The sequence below is a fragment of the Agrilus planipennis genome, unplaced genomic scaffold (genome assembly GCF_000699045.2).
Source record: "Agrilus planipennis isolate EAB-ADULT unplaced genomic scaffold, Apla_2.0 scaffold22, whole genome shotgun sequence".
NCBI classification, from domain to species: Eukaryota; Metazoa; Arthropoda; class Insecta; order Coleoptera; family Buprestidae; genus Agrilus; species Agrilus planipennis.
In genome coordinates, this window is record NW_020438874.1 from 1,221,027 (window position 1) to 1,240,947 (window position 19,921).

At 32.9% G+C, this 19,921-nt stretch overlaps 5 protein-coding genes and 1 long non-coding RNA gene across 8 annotated transcripts in view; 3 read left to right on the forward strand and 3 right to left on the reverse strand.

Moving 5' to 3' along the window:
- Positions 1 to 438: 438 nt before the first annotated feature.
- On the reverse strand, positions 439 to 1,386 carry LOC112906384. Of its 2 annotated transcripts, none has more exons than XR_003232305.1 (3): positions 1,139 to 1,386; positions 686 to 875; positions 439 to 627 (listed from the first exon to the last, which is right to left on the reverse strand). It is a non-coding gene; the product is annotated as an uncharacterized LOC112906384 (long non-coding RNA). The 2 variants fall into 2 exon arrangements; XR_003232304.1 differs by having other exon boundaries at positions 1,107 to 1,386.
- An 857-nt stretch (positions 1,387 to 2,243) lies between these two features.
- LOC108732912 (serine/arginine repetitive matrix protein 1) lies at positions 2,244 to 7,364 on the reverse strand. Its single transcript, XM_025979946.1, has 9 exons — positions 7,020 to 7,364; positions 6,825 to 6,914; positions 6,608 to 6,744; positions 6,395 to 6,413; positions 5,385 to 5,791; positions 4,686 to 5,321; positions 4,318 to 4,584; positions 2,760 to 4,188; positions 2,244 to 2,486 (listed from the first exon to the last, which is right to left on the reverse strand). Exons 1-8 carry the CDS (start codon positions 7,032 to 7,034, stop codon positions 2,799 to 2,801), a joined length of 2,961 nt encoding a protein of 986 aa, XP_025835731.1. The 5' UTR covers positions 7,035 to 7,364; the 3' UTR covers positions 2,244 to 2,486; positions 2,760 to 2,798.
- Positions 7,365 to 7,808: 444 nt separating this feature from the next.
- Positions 7,809 to 12,024, forward strand: LOC108732964. The gene is made up of 5 exons (XM_018463978.1): positions 7,809 to 8,296; positions 10,443 to 10,588; positions 10,645 to 10,805; positions 10,889 to 11,049; positions 11,106 to 12,024. Exons 1-5 carry the CDS (start codon positions 8,261 to 8,263, stop codon positions 11,313 to 11,315), a joined length of 714 nt encoding a protein of 237 aa, XP_018319480.1. The 5' UTR covers positions 7,809 to 8,260; the 3' UTR covers positions 11,316 to 12,024.
- A 108-nt stretch (positions 12,025 to 12,132) lies between these two features.
- LOC108732962 (nucleolar and coiled-body phosphoprotein 1) lies at positions 12,133 to 15,989 on the reverse strand. 2 transcript variants are annotated; one of them, XM_018463977.2, is made up of 6 exons: positions 15,867 to 15,989; positions 14,903 to 15,700; positions 14,363 to 14,773; positions 14,129 to 14,311; positions 13,853 to 13,933; positions 12,133 to 12,566 (listed from the first exon to the last, which is right to left on the reverse strand). In XM_018463977.2, the coding sequence occupies exons 1-6, from the start codon at positions 15,966 to 15,968 to the stop codon at positions 12,414 to 12,416; spliced, it is 1,728 nt and encodes a 575-aa protein (XP_018319479.1). In that variant the 5' UTR covers positions 15,969 to 15,989; the 3' UTR covers positions 12,133 to 12,413. The 2 variants fall into 2 exon arrangements, with proteins under 2 accessions (XP_018319479.1, XP_018319478.1); XM_018463976.2 differs by lacking the exon at positions 13,853 to 13,933 and adding an exon at positions 13,016 to 13,548 and having other exon boundaries at positions 12,485 to 12,566.
- A 330-nt stretch (positions 15,990 to 16,319) lies between these two features.
- Positions 16,320 to 16,738, forward strand: LOC108732921. Its single transcript, XM_018463921.2, has one exon. The coding sequence runs from the start codon at positions 16,444 to 16,446 to the stop codon at positions 16,675 to 16,677; it is 234 nt and encodes a 77-aa protein (XP_018319423.1). The 5' UTR covers positions 16,320 to 16,443; the 3' UTR covers positions 16,678 to 16,738.
- Positions 16,739 to 16,809: 71 nt separating this feature from the next.
- Positions 16,810 to 19,921, forward strand: part of LOC108732945 (tyrosine-protein phosphatase non-receptor type 11) — a 30,959-nt gene continuing 27,847 nt past the window's right edge. Inside the window, exons 1-3 of the mRNA XM_025980152.1 lie at positions 16,810 to 16,939; positions 17,156 to 17,278; positions 17,342 to 17,536. Coding sequence (XP_025835937.1) covers positions 16,926 to 16,939; positions 17,156 to 17,278; positions 17,342 to 17,536 — 332 coding nt within the window. The 5' untranslated portion in view covers positions 16,810 to 16,925. The remainder of the gene's footprint in view (positions 16,940 to 17,155; positions 17,279 to 17,341; positions 17,537 to 19,921) is intronic.

Consider the following 19,921-nt stretch of genomic DNA (forward strand, 5'->3'; position numbering starts at 1 on the left):
AGGTAGGTAGTACTCACCAAGTAAAGTAGTGTAGTAGTATTTACTAGAATTTTGTTTATTATTTGTTTAAAAATGAATGTGAGTGAGATACAGGCCCTTAAAGTTTTCTTAATCGGAGGAAATTCCGGTAGGTACGGCCCTGGCTTCAGCCTTCCGTCAGCTGTTCCCGCCAAACATCGTTTGTCCTAAAACATATCTTCCTAACATTATTCTAATGTATCAGCCCGCCTTCGGCGGGCAGGGGCATTAAACAAACTCGAGTCTGTCATACATCTACCTAACTAAACAATGACGTCATCAATGCATATTTGGCGAGAACAGCTGACGAAGGGCTGCAGCCAGGGCCGTACCAATCGAAATTTCTTCCGATTAAATAACTTTAGGAGCCTGTATCTCAAGCTCCATTGGTTTCCGCACGGAATTAATGCTACCACACGATTCTACTTAGTGAGTACTACCTACCTGACTAAACTTCATGTCTCAATTCCAATGTCAACTAATGTAAAAAATGACCCCTTTCTTCATAAGTCTGAACTGCTGGCAAAAATGCTCTTAGGTTGTAAAGAATTTGCTGATTAGGCAAATTGTTTAAAATGTTGAAACAAAAGGAATATTGCTTAGTATAGTCTAAAATAAATGAAAAACTAATGTAACTTAGGAATGTATAAATATACACTATACTCACAGAATGCTCATCCAAAAACTTGTACTTTTTCGATAGGGTTGTAATTATCTCTAATTAATGTTTTTTCCTTTTATGACTTTATGAGGGTGGCATTCAATGCGTTAGACTTTGGCATACCAGTTTGTCTATTCCCAGTATAAATATCACTTTCACACGTCCTTCTAGTAATATCCTCTTGGAAAGAGGACTACTACAATATTCACATATAAACAATTTAGTACCATAACAATATAGTGTAATAACAAAATTGCAAAAAGTAAGGAATAACGATAGCTACACCAGTTTCTGTTCCAACTGAACTAGTGAACAAATCGACAACTTAAAAACGTAAATTAAATTGTAAAACCTAGTTTTTTTAGATTAACATTTGTATTGTAGAAGAAGTTAATACCCACAAATATTAATAAATAAATTAAATTACTTTTATGACTTTCTGATGGTGGCACTCAATACCTTAGACTTCAGCCAGGTTCTGTTCCCAGGGGAGAAATCACTTTCACGATTTAGGCTTCTTTCTTCTATAGACGCTACGTTCTTAATTATGATTTTGGAGGAAGGAAAATACTAAAACAAGACTCATGTATAGATAATTTAAAAAAGGAATGCTGAAGATTACACATGTTGCAAACAATAATTTAAATAATCAAACTGCTACAAATGGTGATCATATTAATAACAAATGATAATAAATGTCAGTTGCCATCATAGGATGCATATAGGATGTCATATAACAAATAACCGTCATTTAACATTTATACCATAGATAAATTTATATAAAAGAAGTGTCTCCTTTGCTGCTTGACCGTGTTTTTAAATGTTTTAAATAAGTGTCCAACCAATGTAAGGATGTTTCACACAAGACGATTAAATTTAGGAGCAATAACATAATCCGAACCGAAAAAATCTAAAAAGCAAATGAAGGATACGAATGCGCAGTACCCTATTGCGCAGCGCAAAAGTGAATATCTATATTTATTCATTCAATTTTAATCTTGCCAATAACCAACGAGAGTTCTATAAAGTATTTAAAAACACTGTGGGAGCAATCCCTTTATCAAGATATGTATATCTTTCCGTTGCAACATTTATTTGATATTGTCACCCATAAGTTATAAATAAAAGAAGGGATTGTTAGACGTGCTATAAACATTCTAAGAGTTTATTAGCAATATATGAATATGCATTGCCTTTTACCAGATTTACTTAAAATTAGTTTACATTTTTAGTGTAAAAAATTAGTTTTATATTACTTAGCTTTTAGAACTGCAATATTTGATTGTATAATTAATTTTATAATCTAATTATTATTGTACTTTTAATTAGGTGTTTATCTTGTAATTGTCATAAAAATGGTAACTTACAAGAACAGTATGTAATCTTTTAAATAATAATGAACTCAATATAAATATACTTTACATAGTTTTACTATTGATTGAAGGCTTCGATTGCTTAGTAAAAGGCATTAACTAATATTTAATCTTTTACAAATACATACAGAAGAACGTAGAATTTACATTTATAGATAACAGGTGAGGATTACAAATTATACTAATTAAAAAAAAGTTCACTAAGCCTTTTATTGTTCATTTGTAATTATGTTTTAAAAAAATTAACTCATATTTATATATTATTATGTGTATCTGAAATCGTTTTCTTTTCATCTTACGATTAGCATGCTACTTGTATATTTGATATTCATTTTTTTTGCAAACAATACGTTTCACTATTATTTATAGTTTGCGTCTTACATTTTCTACGTCTCAGACTTACCTAAAACTGCATTTCTCAGGACTTTGAATATCTGAAATAAAAACTACGTCAAAGGATTTGATAAGAAAGTAAGTATGAGCAAGTAAGGTAACACTTACAATCAAATACTTTAATTTATTATTCACGATTTATCAGAATGTCCAGTAGAGAAAATCTGACTGTGAAGCAACAAAAAAAAAACAAAAATTACATTGCTCCACGTTACACAATTGAATTAATTACTTCAGACATTACATACGGAATGAAACAAATTAACACTGTCACTCGAATAAACCCTAAAATGTCAAGTACTTAATAAATCTACCTTCGTTCGTTAGCGTTTTCATTTTTCTGCCCCATTGTTTTACTCCGATTTGTCGCTCGAATTGAGTCGCTTCATCGATTTAAGTGCTTTTTCACGTAATTTTTTTTCATCCTCGTTCAATACCTCCAAATCGCTGTTGTCTGAACTCTCCGACTCTGCCTTCCGTTTCTTATGTTTCTTATGCTTTTTCGAATGTTTTTTTCTCTTTTTGTGTTTCTTTTCTTTCTTGCGCTTTTTCGATGATTCAACTTCTTCATCAGTGTCACTACCTGATTTTACTGATTTCTTTTTGTGCTTCTTTTTCTTCGGTTCTTCTTCTGATTCTGAAGTTGTTTCTTTCTTGTGTTGCTTCTTTGAAGATTTGATCTTCTCCATCTTCTCGTCCGAGTCAGGTTCAGAACTGTCATCGTGCTTACGACTTTTCCTGTCAACTTTTACTTCCTCTTCGCTATCACTCGAATTTTCCCTACGGCTTTTTCTGGGCTTTTCTACATCTGTGCTGGCTGATCGGGCCTTTCTCTTCTTCCTTTTTTTGTTGTCTTCTGAGTCAGTGCTTGGTTGTCGTCGTTTTCTTACCTTTTCTTCGCTGCTATTTCTTTTCGATTTCTTTCTTTTCTCCTCATTTTCTTTTTTAGAACGTGATGACACTTCAACTTCACTTTCGCTTGAGCTGGAGTCTCTCTGTTTTTTTGTTTTCTTCTTTATTTTGGACTTCTTACGAACTTCTACTTCTTTCTCATCTGAATCTGAACTGCTTGAATCTGATTCTGTTTCACTCTTTTTCTTAACAGTCCTCCGTTTGATCTCTTGTTTAGAATCTAACTTTTCTTTAATTTCTTTTCGTTTATCTTCTTTCACGGAACTTGGCTTTTTTGGAGGGAACTCATGAGCCTTAATAAATGGCGAAGGCGTACGTGATAAACTCCTGGAATATCTTGGCGGCCCATATGGAGGAATTAGATGTTTTTCTCTACTTACACTCCTCGAAGCAGATTTCTTCTCTTTGTTCTTAGTAACTTCGTTGACGATGCGGGTTTCTGATTCGCTTCTAAGTTTTTCTTTCTCTTCGGGAGGTTTTTTCTCACTTTTACGTGGTGATGGTTCTGCTTTTCGAGTTTCTTCAATTTTGCCTTTTTTTGGCTCTTCTTTCTTTGGCAGCTCTAATGACTTTTTAGAACTGGAGTGCTTGTCTTTCGACTCTTCTCTTCGTGGTTCTTTGAAAGTCGCATCGCGAATAGGACTAGCTTGTTGTTTAGTTGGTTTATCTCGGGATCGCCGACGTTCTGATGACATACGACGAACGCTGTTTCTATCTTTAGAACGGTTCTTAGATCTAGATCTACGGTCTCTTGACCGTGAACGACGCCTATCCCGAGATGGGGACGGTCGATGGTAGTTTCGGTCCCGACTGCGTGAGCGTCTCATTCTTCTGGTAATACGGGAAAAGAAAAAGATAATTATAGGTAGAAACAGCAGTAAAGCTTATTTTTAATGATTATTTTTTTTTACTCTGGTTTTCACTTACAACACAAGTTAAACAAGTTGCTAAAACATTTACCTTTCAATACTTCTTCTTCGACTGATGCTCCTTCTCCTTCTATTTATACTTCCCCGACTTCTGCTTCGTCTCATTCGATCCCCTATCCCTCTTCGAGTGAAGCTTCTCCTACTGGGACTACGCCTTCTACTAGAACTCCGCCTTCTGGCGTAACTTCCCCGACGACGACTTTCTGATCTACTTCTTGGATTTCGTCTTCTGTTTAAGCTGTTCATACCTCTGGGCGGACTAGGTCTACGTCTACTTATACTTCTAGATGGACTACGCCTAAAATATACAATAGTATATTAAAAAAAATCCAAACTTTTTGATCTGTATTTCTTTATTTTTACTTAAAACGTTTTAAGATCTATTTTCTGAAAACATACCTTCTAGAGGGACTTCGTCGGCGACTGACGCTTCGCCTACGTGATCGGCTCCTTCTAGGAGGGCTGCTTCTGCGTTTAGTACTTCTATCTCGGCTGTTCTTCCTGTCTCGTTTTGGAGATCGTGAAACTGATTTACGCTTGCTTTTCGATGATTTATCATGTTCTGCTTCGCTTTCACTACTATCCTTATTTGACCGATAATGACGTTTCTTTTGCACGCTATTTTCCTTTTTATGTATTTCGAAATCGCTCTTCGACGCATCCGAACTTGATCTCGATCGCGACTTTTTGGTCATTACCTTTTTTTTAACACTTGCATCATCACCATCTTCGTCTTTGTCCCGCTTATTATTACTACATGTCTTTGTAGGGTGCGCGGACCCAGAACGCGAACGTCGCTCTCTTGAGGACGAAGATTTGGCTGACGGACTTGACGAGCGTGATCTTGACTTTTTAGCGTCCTTTGATGCAGATCGATCACGAACAGGAGAGTTGGATCGATTACGTGATTTTGAACGGGACCGGGAGGAACGGCCACGAGAGCGAGATCGCGAACTTGAGTACTTACGGGTGCTATTGCCCGCCATCGACATCAACTTGGCTTGAAGCTTTGATACAGGATGTGGAGGCTCCGTACTTTAGAACAATGAAGATTATACTTAGTAAATAATATTTTACAGTGGTAAAAGTTTGACTTACTTGTTTTCTGATTTGGAAGAAATTCCGTTCTTCTCTTTGTCCTTGATTTTGGTAGTTCTTTCGGTTGGGCTACTGCTTCCATTCCTTTCTCTCTCTTCTGTTTCAGCCCTTACCTTTGATTCCTTGGAATTGGAACGACTTCTTGATTTTAGTTCTTTGTGTTTCTCGTTCGTTTTTGAACTCCTGTCTCCTTCTTTACCTTGCGATGTTTTTTCTACAGATTTCCGTCTTTGCCTCGACTGTGATCTGGACCTTGATCGTCGTGATCTAGAACGGTCCCGTTCTTTGTCTCTATCTCTCTCTTTGTCTCGGTCGCGATCTTTGTATTTACGTTCTTTTTCGGATTTCTCTCGTTCACGATCCTTTTCTCGTTCACGAGTCAGTTCACGCTCTTTTTCTTCTTTTTCCTATTACAAAAGTTTTCTCTTATAAACTCTTTAATATCTATACGTTTTTAAATAATAATTATATTAAACATGTATATATTCAAAACCCCAGGTTATAAAACTAACCAAAACCAAATATTTTGTACAATCTTAAACGAAACATAATAAAAGAAAACTTCTGTTTCTTTGCACACTTTTTGTTTTATTTAGATAGTAATATTATTTCTTTAATCAGTACTAAACATAGTCTTGGTCTGACAATACAGTATTTATTGAAACTTGCATAATCCAGTCCAGACTGCTAATGGTTGGTGTTCGTTAGCGTTTTCATTTTTCTGCCCCATTGTTTTACTCCGATTTGTCGCTCGAATTGAGTCGCTTCATCGATTTAAGTGCTTTTTCACGTAATTTTNCAAAATTGCAAAAAGTAAGGAATAACGATAGCTACACCAGTTTCTGTTCCAACTGAACTAGTGAACAAATCGACAACTTAAAAACGTAAATTAAATTGTAAAACCTAGTTTTTTTAGATTAACATTTGTATTGTAGAAGAAGTTAATACCCACAAATATTAATAAATAAATTAAATTACTTTTATGACTTTCTGATGGTGGCACTCAATACCTTAGACTTCAGCCAGGTTCTGTTCCCAGGGGAGAAATCACTTTCACGATTTAGGCTTCTTTCTTCTATAGACGCTACGTTCTTAATTATGATTTTGGAGGAAGGAAAATACTAAAACAAGACTCATGTATAGATAATTTAAAAAAGGAATGCTGAAGATTACACATGTTGCAAACAATAATTTAAATACATTGTAACATGTTAAATGTATACTTAAATTTTTTTACCTTTTCATCCAATTGATTATACACAAAATCAACTACTACATCATCGTCAATTTTTAAGATTTCAGTAATCTTGTCTTGTATCCAGGGCTTAATAACATCAAGTTTTATTTTGGACATATCAACCTAAACAATACGTCAATTATGAAAACAGCAATAGCAATAAGGCAATCACGGTTGTAAAATTTTACTTTACTAATACTAACCCTTTGGCTAAGACAATCACTGAACTTCATTTGCTTCAGCAACTTTTTCTCCTTATCGCTGAAGCGATTGTCTTGTTCTGTATTAGTACCCTGGAATTAAAGCGTGAAAATTGATAACTCAAATAAACGGGCGTTCATGACAGAAATAGTAGAAATTTCTACAATGTGCAACATTTGGTGTTTTAATATACTTACTGTATACATCATCATTAGTCCAACATTAACAGGTAACAAAAATTGGTATAAAAGATTGCAACACTTCAAACAAACCAAATTAATAATTGAAACTACCGGTGTAACGTTTGTTCTTATTTACAACTCATGTGTATACGGGAACTACTCTTCACCACCATTATTATTAACAAAATTGTAACGAACCATGATCACTGCAGGTTATACTTAATTTGGTTAAACAACAGAAGCTCATTAGATGAAAGAACAGGTATGTTTTATTGAAATTAATGACATGTAAGAACCCCAGAAAGTATCCATGCTAGGATTCACAAAATGGCCGTAGCGTCAATTCGTCGATAAATGAGGGAAACTGCATTACCAATAATGAGGCATTAAACTTTTAATAAAAAAGAGAGGCAAATTTGAATATGTTTAAATACATGCGGCGTCAGTTAATTTTTGATATTAGAAACAAATATAACAGAAAAGCAAATATTGTACGCCTTAATATTATTCAATTTTTTCGTATGTTCTGAAATCCCTTTCAATGTATTACCTTTTTTCAATTTATAGTAATGTTTCTTTTTAGTACTGCGGTGTATAAAGGGTTGCCTATTATAATTTTCATTTCTTTAATTGTAATTTTTAAATTTCAGTGAACCTCTAAATTTGTTTTTTTTTAATTCTGTTTTAAAAGTGAGAATCAGATACTTATTTTTTAAACTGATTTTAATTTTTATTCTTCTTTTTAAAATTAAGTTTGTCTACCATCAAATATTTATTTTGCTAAATCTTTTTTACCTTTTTTTAATCCTTTAAAATAAGACATTTCACAAAACTTAACAAGTCAACTAAAAACTAATTTTAAAAAATTATAAAAAAATAACTGTACATATAGCTAACAATCTAGTCAATATATCGAGTGTCGAATTTTATAAACAAAATGATGATTGTCCCCTCCTATAAATTAAGACGGGTACACCTGCTGTTCTATAATTCTCTTTTCAGGTAACCAGCAGTGTTATTTCCGTCTTTCAAGTTCAAGAACGAGGTTGTAAGGTGCTCTTGTGGCATACTTATGTATAAGCTATCCCTATAAACAGTTCAGTTATCGCAAAAATATTATTATTGGTACTCTCGGCAGTGGTGTTGGAAAAGAGGGTGTAATTTGTGTAATTAGAAAAATAAGGTTTTTTTTTAAAATGCGGTGACTTTAGTGTTTGTTGTTTTTTGAGAACCGATTTACTAATTTTTGCCATAAAATGGAAAGAAGATGGATATTCAAAAACATTTTAAGTGTGAGTATAAGTTTTTTCTTTCTTATTAATACATTAATTTTATTGTCAAAAAAATATCCCTCTATAATTGTATGAATTAAACGAGTGTAAAAATAATGCACAACTTTCAATTTCATTATAAACTATCCTAACAAAGAAATTCTGCTGAATACAAGAAAAATTATTACTTTTTTAGATCTTGTATGTTGAGTTTAGAGATAAAAGACCTTTAACTGTTACTCATACTTTTTTCGTATAATACAGTGGTATTTTACTAGTTGTGGATTTTGGGGCCAATCAATTTAAACCATATTTAGTCTCAACTAATAATAACGCGTTAGACAATAATGATGTTTTGATTGCTGGTAATGTATTGAAGGCAGTGAAATGAGATTCGAAATATCTGCTTATAGCGTTGTAACGTTTAAACGCAAAGTACAGTTAATTCTAAGGGGTCAACGATCACGATATCCAGAAGCACCCGCCGGCCAGGTGTAGGCATTGTATCATACCAAGAAATGTACGGAGTCGGTTGCTGTACTCATCCACCTTGTAACCCAACCAGTTGTAACACATTTCATTTTTGCACTGACCGCTATTTTTTTTTTTTTAAACTTAGGTATTTTCTTTTACAGTTATATTTATCTGCAGTTTATTCTAATTAAAACTCTGATATTTTGTACAAAAAAATATTTTCATGGTTTTCCAGATGGTGCATTTTACTTTCTTTTTCCACGATATCTAAGCTTTATGTTTGTGTTTTTCTTAATAACGCAACATTTTATTATACGCCACACTAACTAGAATTTATTTGTCTTCCTTTCGTGGAATTTTGTGGTAATTCTTGATTAATTTGGCTAAGCTATTAATACAATAAATTTTGATCTACAAAATCACTTGAATAAAAATGTTATATTCGCCGCATTTGATACGCTAAAAAATTTATTTTGAATGAATTATAAGAAGTTGAATTGGCTTAATTCCTAGTTGTATTATGCAACATTTTTATTGCAAAAACCTACTTTTAAAATTAAACAAAGAATTTGCAGATAACAATTTTGTTAGTCGATAACTTAAAAATATGAGATTTAAATAAATTTTTATTTAGAGAAAGTAAATAAATGACAACTTGACCGTATGTTAGGGGACACCCTGTACATATTTTTTGAATTTAGTACAACAGTTATTTGAAAGCTTTTCTAGAATTCACATTTAATTATAAAGTAATTAATTAGTTTAACTTCATATTGATAAAAGATGTGGGTACATCCGAAGATTTGTAGATTATTAAAACCACAATTATAACAACCGTTACGGTTGGGTTTATTTACGGTATTTAATTGCCAAACCAAGCATAACCACGATAATGAAGTTACAATACAGTTAACCATGGGTATAGCCAGATTCTTTTCTCTACAGTCATCGTTCTCGCATACAAGACGGTCAGAAAGAATCGCTCTACAATTTCCGTCGCCTCTCTGTTACTTTTTCATTATATGTATATCCTCGTTCGTTATGGAAATTCTATCAAGTTTAATTTAATAAAGCACGTAACGGAAATAGCCGTTAGGTACTAGCATTAGCTGACGAAGAGACGCTTTTTGAAATATAAACTAGTAACCTCATTTCCATATATTATACCTTCCTACCTATGCAATTAGAAGTGGGTGAAGTGCAGTCGGGGAAACGGTAATCGGTTACCATTATTTTCTTTGGTACTGTTTGCACTTTTCCGATTTCTACTCCTTATTTGTCCAGCAGGTACTAACAGCGTTAGAGAACGAAAGCAAAAATGAAACTTCAATAACTGGGACATTACAAACTTTATAGGACGCTGTCTTTATTTATTAACGAAAAAGTAATATTACCTGCACAAACGTATCACGCCCAAGAAAAAAATAAATTAACGGCACCCGCATATTAGTATAGATAACCCAATTATAATTTTTTGTGTACTTAGATCATAAAATTTATTAAACGCATATATATGATTTTTAAAGTGAGATAAGGAATGGACTAACCATTTAATAAATTAATTATCCTGTAACTACACTTTGTTTTTGAAACATTTGGAAGAGAATAATTAAATATATGAATATTTCTTTTGTGAAGTAATGAAGTTTTGAAAGATTTTCTTAAAGAGACTATATTTTTCTTTTATTTGCAGATAACGATATTTTATACAGTTATTTCGCTTTCAAAACAAAAAGCAAGTCAAAAATGTGAAGGTGGAGCGGGTCTAAAGTATTTATGGGGAGACGCCTTAATAGACACGCCGGGGTGTTTAGGTCCCCACGATACGCCATATCCCGAGTAAGAAACATATCAAAATTATTATTTACAAAATGAAAATTTAATATGTTTTTCAGTGCCACAATTACACGTATGTTTAAGAACCAGAATATATGGAATGGCAGTTCTAGGACTGCGAGATTTAAAAGAACAATAGATCCTATGTTAACTCGAAAAGCGCTGCTAGCAGCTCATCAGATAAACACGGGGGAGACACTGTCAACGTTATCAAGAACTGGTAAGCTATTTTGATAATTTTCCATTTTCATTAAGAGATGGATTTTAAATCAGTAAGAAAATAAAAAAGGGCTACACTTTTAGCGCGGTCTACCCAATCAACTACTTGTTCATCCACGCCCTCGAGATTATGTAAAACGAGATATAACACCACAGCCCCTATGTACGGAGTATCTTTAACATCTGGACAACCAGTTACTATAGTACAAAAGTTTCCCGATTTGTTACAACAAGTTGTTTTTGAGGTATGTAGAAATATTGTAATCATTAAGTTATTTTTATATAACTGTATTTTTTAAAGGTTTGTGAAAGTTCAGAATGCGACGTGGTTAGAGGGGAATGTACCCAAACATACGTTCCGTACTTATTTTTAGTGATACCCTTAGGACCAGTCACCCTTACTGGGCAGGATTATGTCCTCGTTGAAAGTGGATGTGTATGCAGGCCCAAATACGCATCACAATTAACAAATCAAGAAGCAAGTGCCGTAGCTTCCATACCGAGATTATAATAAGACTAGTTTGTGTGTACATTTAAATGAAAAATTAATTTATTTTATTTATTTACGTGTTGTGCTCCACGGGCATGTGTTTATAGAAATAACTTTTAAGAATTTAGCGAACATTTTGCGACTTTTTTGGTACTGAAATTATAATTGTTAAAGATTTTTAAAAAAATTATATAAAATCAATTTTACCAAAAGAATCGTAACCCTCTTTTTAAAATAAACTATAATAAAGGAAGAATTCAGTTTTAATGGCCTGTGCAATATTTTAAACAAAACAGAAGGCACTTCTTAAAAAAAATTAAATTTTGTTATATCATTACCTTCCCTTTAGTCTTGTAAATTGTGTTTTTATTTATATTAATAACAACCCTTTACTAGAACAAGGAAAGGAAGAATTTATATGTATTCCTATATTAATCATTTAATGATAAACCAGATTTTGCATGTGGAGATATTCAACTAATGTATTTTATCTAAAATCAGTTGGAATCGAACTCAGATAGGTAGTGTGACAGATGAGCATTATTCTTTGCCTGTGTTAACGGGGACATACACAAACTATTTTTGTTTTGTGCACTTCCACGATTGATTATCATTCAAATGATGAAGTTTCATTCTCCCCTTTTTAAAATAAATACAAAAAACCTACCACACTTCCGCGTTCAGTTACTTAATTTAACAGGAAATTACGAAAATAATATGATCAAATCAAATTATTAAACCTTTCGCAATTAAGGAACTGGATGGAACAGGTATATTATTGTAATTTTAGTATCATTAAAATTTGGACTCGGCATAAATTGTTTGTTTCAAGTCAAAAAAAAAGTTATATTTGTGTATTCATGTTAAAATACACGCTAAGCAACATGAGAATGTAATAATTCACATTTAACATATATAAACAAGTAAATAATAGCTTAATAGGCTATATGTAATTAAATTGTCATTCGGTCACCATTTCATTATTTTAAAAACGAAGTCGCTGATAATCTTACACTCTTAGCATTATTAATTAACCTACAATAAATTTTAAACTCAATTTCTAACCTTAAGTATTGAATGTTTTCTTATGTAATATGAATGGTCAAATGAAGAGAAGGCTTATTCAAACTTGATAGAATTTACAGAAGTGTCAATACGTCCACCACGATATGAGCCACGTTTCTTCTTGGTTTTTTCATGCCTAAATGACTTTCCGCGAGTCTTTTTCAAATCTAAATTCGCTCTCTCCCCCCACGATCCTCTTGAATTTTGCTGAAACACAAAATAAACACCAATATAAATTTTCAGCCCATAAAAAAGCAACCAAATATACACTAAGCACGTTAAATCCTAATATTTTAATTATGTATTATGTTGTATTAAAATTAAAATAAATACTACAATTTTATCATTACTCAAAAAAATTAAGAGTTTTTAGTTTTTCTTCTGGATTGAAAATACATATTATATAGTTTTATTTCACCATAAATAATAATAAAATCTTCCATTTGGATGAATTTTTACACTAAAAATTTCTATGATCTTTTTACTGAATGAAACAAAAATTGTATAAAATATATTAGAACAAACAAAGCTTAACACAATGGAACCTTGCTGTAAGAGCTTCATATTACCTATTTGCTACAGGACCCAAGTAAATAATTATTTACAATCAGCAAAGCAACAAGATGTTAAACGTTTTCTATTCCTTTACTGCTTACCTAATTGTCTTGACAAATTATTCATTGTCAAATGTAATCTTCTTGTTTTGTGGCGTCGAATCATTTGCATTAAAACTATCTCTCTTGTTAAATCCACCCTCTCGACCTCCACCGCGACCGAAACCGCCCCCTCGACCCCCTCCTCGTCCGCGGCCACCTCTACCGCCTCTGAAACCACCACCTCCCCCACGTCCTCTGCCCCCACTAAATCGTCTACCGCCATCGTCGCCTTCACCCCCGGCACCTTCCGGTTTTCCGGCATTACAACGGAAGCAATCCACGCGAAATGAATAGTTGGATGCTCCGCATGCACAACTCCATTCGCCACCACGACCACCACCCCCACCTCCTCCTCCAGCTTTGGGAGTATTACATTTATAACAATTTCTACGACTAGCAAAGTTTGATCCTCCACATTCGTCGTTTGTACAAGTCCAATCACCGGCAAAGGAACGGTCAAAACCGCCTCGTCCTCGGCCACCGCCTCTTTCGAAACTATTTCTGTTCTTTTGCCCAAAATTATTACTGTCGCGCTGTTTTTTAATTTCAAAATTTAAGTAGGTGTAAGTTCGTAAATCGCAGTATGACAACGTAACAAGAGAGACATTTTAATTAAACCAGGATGAAACATGGAAAAAAAAAAATAAAAAACAAATTAGTGCAACAGACAAGCATTTCTATCTTTTCTATAAATAACATTAAATTAAAGGCAAAGGTAACGTGCGAACTGTCCTGCTGTTCTTTTGAATTCGTAATGACCAATAGTAAAAAAGAAAAGATGCCATTTACATGTCTGTTGCACTTTTTTGTTTTTTTTTTACCAAGTTCGCACATTACCTTAGCTTCAAATGAATTATTGTATAAACGTGGATCGATTTCAACCTCTTCCTCTCGAACACGACGATAAGGAACATTAGCCTGAAAGATGGCCAGTTTTTGAATTTAGAATGTGATGTAAAATTTAAAAAACATTTAAAAAACAAAATAGATTTTTCATAAATATTTGTAAAATTGATTACTATTATGAAAACTAAATCAGTTCATTAAATGGCGCTATAAAGTATGCAAAAGCTTTAATACTTTAAACTGTTAAATACAAGATAGAAAACATACCTTATTATCTTTTCCACCAAAACTATTGTTTCGATTGTTGCTTTCACCAGCTTTAACAAAATTGCCATAATTTTGCTTTTTGGCTTGAGGTGCATCACCATTTTCAAGTTGCCTCTTTTTGCTTGGCTTCTCTGCAGGGCTTTCTTCTTCATCACTGTCTTCTGAAGATTCTTCTTTAGCATTCTGGAAATATTACTGAAGTATAAATTAAAAAAACATTCAAAATCATAATACCTTTGTTTTTGTCACAGTTTTCGTTTTTGTAGTGGACAAATCATTTTTCTTTTCATCTGAATCAGATTCCTCAGAACTACTTTCTTCTTTCTTTGATGCAGCTGGTTTAACAGCAGGAGCTTGTTTTTTCACAGGTGGTTGCTGTTCTTCTTCTGAACTATCTTCTTCAGAGCTACTTTCATCTGCTTTCCTTTTCAGTTGTGGTGTTGCAACCTTTTTGGCAGGAGTTACAATTGCAGCCTTTTTGGGTGGCTTTTCTTCTTCATCAGAATCTGATTCTTCTGAACTACTTTCATCTTTTTTTGGAGCAGGTTTGGCCACAGGTTTTGCTGGCTGTTGCTTTGTTACTTTAGTAGGAACTTTTGCATCTTCTTCTGAAGACGACTCTTCAGAACTACTTTCTTTTGTTTTCTATTAGACATTTAAAATAGAATGGTGAAATACATTTTAAAAATGGTTCAACATTTAATTTGTAATTTATGAAAGACTGTTTTAAAACTAGAAGTTTAAGAAAAGTACATTGCTATAACATAACCTTACCTTTGCTGCTGGGGTGGATTTGGCTAATGGAGTTGTTTTAATTGTAGCGGGTGTTTTTACTGCACTTTTTGCTTTGTTACTTTGTTCTTCTTCAGAAGATGATTCTTCACTACTACTTTCATCCTTTTTTTGTTGCAGGACTTTTGTAGTTGGTTTTGAAGCAGATTTAGTAGGCACCGCTTTTGTTTTTTGAACTGGTTCGTCTTCAGAAGAATCATCTGAAGAGTCTTCACTATCATCTTTCTTTTTCTGAATTGGTTTAGCAAGTGTAGCTTTCACTTGATTTGGTTTTACAGCATTCTTTACCGGTTGGGTCTCTTCATCAGACGAAGAATCTTCACTACTGCTTTTATTTTTAGTAATATTCTTCACTGCAGGTTTTGTTCCTGGTTTAGCAGCAGTTTTTGCTGCAACTTTAGGAAGGCTTTTTATAGTAGTTTCTTCCTCATCTGAGGAATCTTCACTACTACTTTCTTCTTTTTTCTGCTGAGGTTTTGGTGGAGCTTTTACTTGGGGTTTAGCCTGTGCTTTTGAGATAGGTTTAACAGCAACCGTCTTTGATATTTCCTCTTCAGATGAAGATTCTTCAGAACTACTCTCTTCTTTACCATTTTCTGTCGGTTTTCCCTTAACTATTCCGTTTGCTAGTCCTTTTGACTGAGGTTTTGGAGCCTCATCTTCACTACTGCTTTCTTCAGAATCACCATCACTCAGTTTAATTTTCTTAACATTCACTGGGGACTTTGTATATTCATTTATAATGTCATGTAACGAGATAGAACCTTTCGCTAATGGTTTCTGCAAATAATGAGTTAACATTAAAAGACAATTAACATCATTACTGCAAAATGGAAAACAAAAGTTCAATTCACCACGTGGTAATCAGCGCCGCATGATACTATTAAATTTGTTACATGCTTAACGAAAACACAGAAACATCAAAATTACAATACATTATACTTACAGCATTTGTCTTATTTTTGAAAACTTGTGCTAAATTTTTGTCCTTTTTTTCTAGAAAATCGAAAATTAGAGAAGACAGCAACGTAGTCGCGTTCGACGCCATGATTTAAAAAGAAAGAAATTGGTAAATGTTAGATGCACGGCATAAGTGCAATTATTTGTTGTAGTTGTTATCGTTGCAACAGCACTTTCGAATAATTTTAAAAAGCATCTATTAAAAGAAGTACAGAAATATGCGAGCATAAATATGTGCCTAAATAAATTATATTTCATTTTTTGAATGTTTAAATATTAATAAAATAATTAAAATTGAATTAAGTGTTACACACTCTAGACACAATGAAAATAAATCATAGATAAGGCTTAAAAGTAACAATTACTATCATAGATAATAGATTACTATATTACTAAATTCATGCATGTTATAGTTCCCCCACCTCTCTGAAATGTAAATTTTCTTTGAAAGCATTTTAAAGGTTATGCTAATAAAATAAAATTAGTTTGAAAAATACAAAAAATTAGATAAAGCAGCAAATACTGCTTACTTTACCAAAATATTTCTTTTGAATTTGTATGAGATGAGAAAGTCACCAACAAGAAATGCATTACTTAATAGACTTCATAAAGGAGTTGTGGTTATATGTGTTGCAGTTACATTATATGGAACAGGTTACTTAGCGATGCGAGGCTACAGATATTTAACAGTAATTCGACCAGAAATAAAGAAAAAGCAATTAGCTGAAAATCAACTTCTCTTAGCAGAAGGTTCTCATGAAAACTTGAAGGATAATGCTTCAGTTATTAGTACATAGACTTAAGTGTAAACAGCTGTCAAGTGTAGATTTAATAAATAAATAATATTATTAAAATTAATAAAAATTTTATTATTATAACATTAGAATCATGAGTTATAAGTAATGTAAAAAAGTAGCAATCGATACGTAAAAAATTAAGGTCATTTAAGTCATAAATTAAAGATGGCGTACGTCAAGAAACGTTTCAGTTCTCCTAAGGAGAAACTAATTTGTAAAGTGTAAAAGGTATTGAATACTTTTGCAGGATGAGTTCCAGAAGGTGAGTTTCAAAATGCCCTTAAAAATGAGATCCAGTTTTGTTACCATGAAAAATACAACATGTCACAGCTTTGTTAATTGTCAAAATGAAAGTCCAATTTACATAAGGCATTTTACTTGCTAGTAAATGGTATGGAAATTTTAAGAGACATAAGGAAAATTTTGCAATTAAAAGCTCATTTAAAAAGTATAACATATAACATTTTTAATTTATCAGGTGGTTTTGGCCTACCATTGGTGGGCTTGAGGCTGAAAGACTGCTAATGGAAAGGGGGGTTGATTGCAGCTTTTTAGCCAGACCAAGTTCAACTAAAAACGGCGATTTCACCCTCTCAGTAAGGTATTATTTGCTATTAGTGATAATTTTGTGGCAAAAATGGTTTTTAATGTATTTTTATTATAGGCGAAATGGTCAAGTTACTCATATTAAAATACAGAACTCTGGAGACTTCTATGACTTGTATGGAGGTGAAAAATTTGCTACATTATCAGAATTAGTCCAGTACTACATGGAAAACCATGGGCAGTTAAAAGAAAAGAATGGAGAGATAATTGAACTGAAGTATCCTTTAAATTGCGAAGATCCTACTACAGAAAGGTAAGTTATGTTCTTTTGTTTGTAATAAAGAATACAGATCTGTTTCCAGAATTTAATTACGATCTTGTTATAATATTATTTGATAAAANCTGAGCAAATATAAATATTTAATTTATAAATTAGAAAAGCTGAAATAAATGATCCAACATTTGAAATTCGTCTAAGTGCATTTAATATATTAACGAAAGACTCATTAAATAGAAAAAATATGTAATATGTGTATTGACTGTTGGTGTTTTATAATTTTGAAAAATATAATTTTTTTTATCTTACTAATAATGTGATGAATATATGATTCCTAACTTTTTGTTGTAGTATGAATTATAACTTATTATTCATATTCAAGCTTGTATCAATTCAAATTAAAAGAAAACCATATGTAGTAATGTGAAAATATCCAAGTGTGATGTGGAGTTTGTTTCTTTTGAGTTAAATTATAGTTAACATTATCAACTCGTTCGTGTTAACGAATGTGATATTCATTGTCAGTATGTAATAATATAAGTACCAAAGTAACCCTTATAAGTAAATACAAAATGCCAATAGGCACTAATTAAAACGCAGAACGCAAATAACACAATCATTACTAACAACAAATAATGTACCTTACCAAAGTGAATATACGAATAAAGCAGTATCTTCGACTAATACGGCTGGGGAAGTACCAAATATGCGGGGATTTACAGAAATGCCGCAACAGCAACGTCGAAATATCGATTTTTAAGGTCAATGGACATTCGTGTTTATAACTGAAGGTTTAGTTTGTTCTCAGTTTACGGTGATCTAACATTTCTAATATAATGTTCATATTACACGGGGTATCCGTTATGCGATGTTCATATTATCGAGTGCTTGGTGTAGTAATATGAAAGTAATGTGATGATAAATATGTTTTGGTAATTCAATAAATATGTACGTAACTACTTAATGTCCGCTTACATTTAACAAACATATTGCTTAAAAATAAAAAAAAATAATTAAAACTACACTGATCCAGTACAGAGGACAAAAAGCTACGTGTACATATAATTTTTCTTTGTCGTACCTTTTTGTATTTCGGTGATATTCATGTAAAATAAATAATTTAAATACTGTTATTGAGTAATTCGAAAACAATGTGCTATTAATTGCCTTTTATTGCTCGTCTCACATAAGCTAGAGTAGTGCTGCGTGATATGAGGCAAGGCAGAAAACTTCCCTTGAATTAGTCACATCCTAATATGAGGATTCGTCGCACATATAAAGCAGAGGAAACCATTTCTGACGCATTCTTTCGCAATTACTTCCGTTGACTTTGAACATTTTCTATTTTGTTTTGGACGTTTTAATCTAACATTTCATAATTAGCCGTAGCCAAATTTTCATTCTTACGATTAGAACAGTCTGTAGAAACAGATATTTATATTAACAATAACCTGCTCAGGTTTCTAAAAAGATGTTTGAATTCTAAAGGAAACTAAATAAAAAAGAAAGTGGAAAATATTTATGAATTACCAATCAATGCTTTAGAAATAGTGGTGGCTAAATTTTTGGCTGAAAACATATTTTAATTTATAATTAATTATTATTATTATTTGAAATTCCTTCTTACTACAACATTTTGCTATTACTTTCTGACAATTTATAAAAATATATAGACTGCAATGTAAACATCATTGTAGCCTAGGGGTCGTCCAACCAAAGATTTCATTCAGAATTTCCCCTTTTTGGACCCCTTCCTCTACCTTCGTCACGCTGTCACACTAACAAATATTACATCAGAAAAGCTAGCCTCCCCCAATAAATGATTTTTTCTGATTAAAAATAGCGATGAGAATGACTTTCTGTCGTAATTTTTAAGAAAAGCTTAGATCAGTCCTAAGACTGGTTGGACACGTACCTCCACTCTTTCCTTTCCTGAGCTAAACTTCGCATTTCCCTAAAACTAGAACAACCCACATCCTTAACTATTTGCCAACAGTAATCTAACCTACGTCTACCTCTACCCCTCCTAACTCCTGTTTCTGCCTCTAATATGTCTCTGACTAGACCTTCATGCCTGAGAAGGTGTCCCACCAACCTATTTCGCCTTTTTTTTATTGACTTCCATAGAGTCCTCTGTTCTGCTATTCTTTCTAATACTTCTTAATTTCTAACCTTTTTTACCCACGTTATCCTCATCATTCGCCTATAACACCACATTTCGAAGGCTTCTAATCTTTTCTTTTCCGCCGCGCCCACTGTCCGTGTTTCGCACCCGTACAACGTTCCAAACATACACCTTTGACAGTGTTTTTCGAATTTCTAAATTAACCGTTCGCGAACATAGAAGTGACTTCTTTTTATTAAAGGCGACTCGACCCTGCGCTATCCTCTGCTTTATATCCCTACTACTCCTTCCATCCT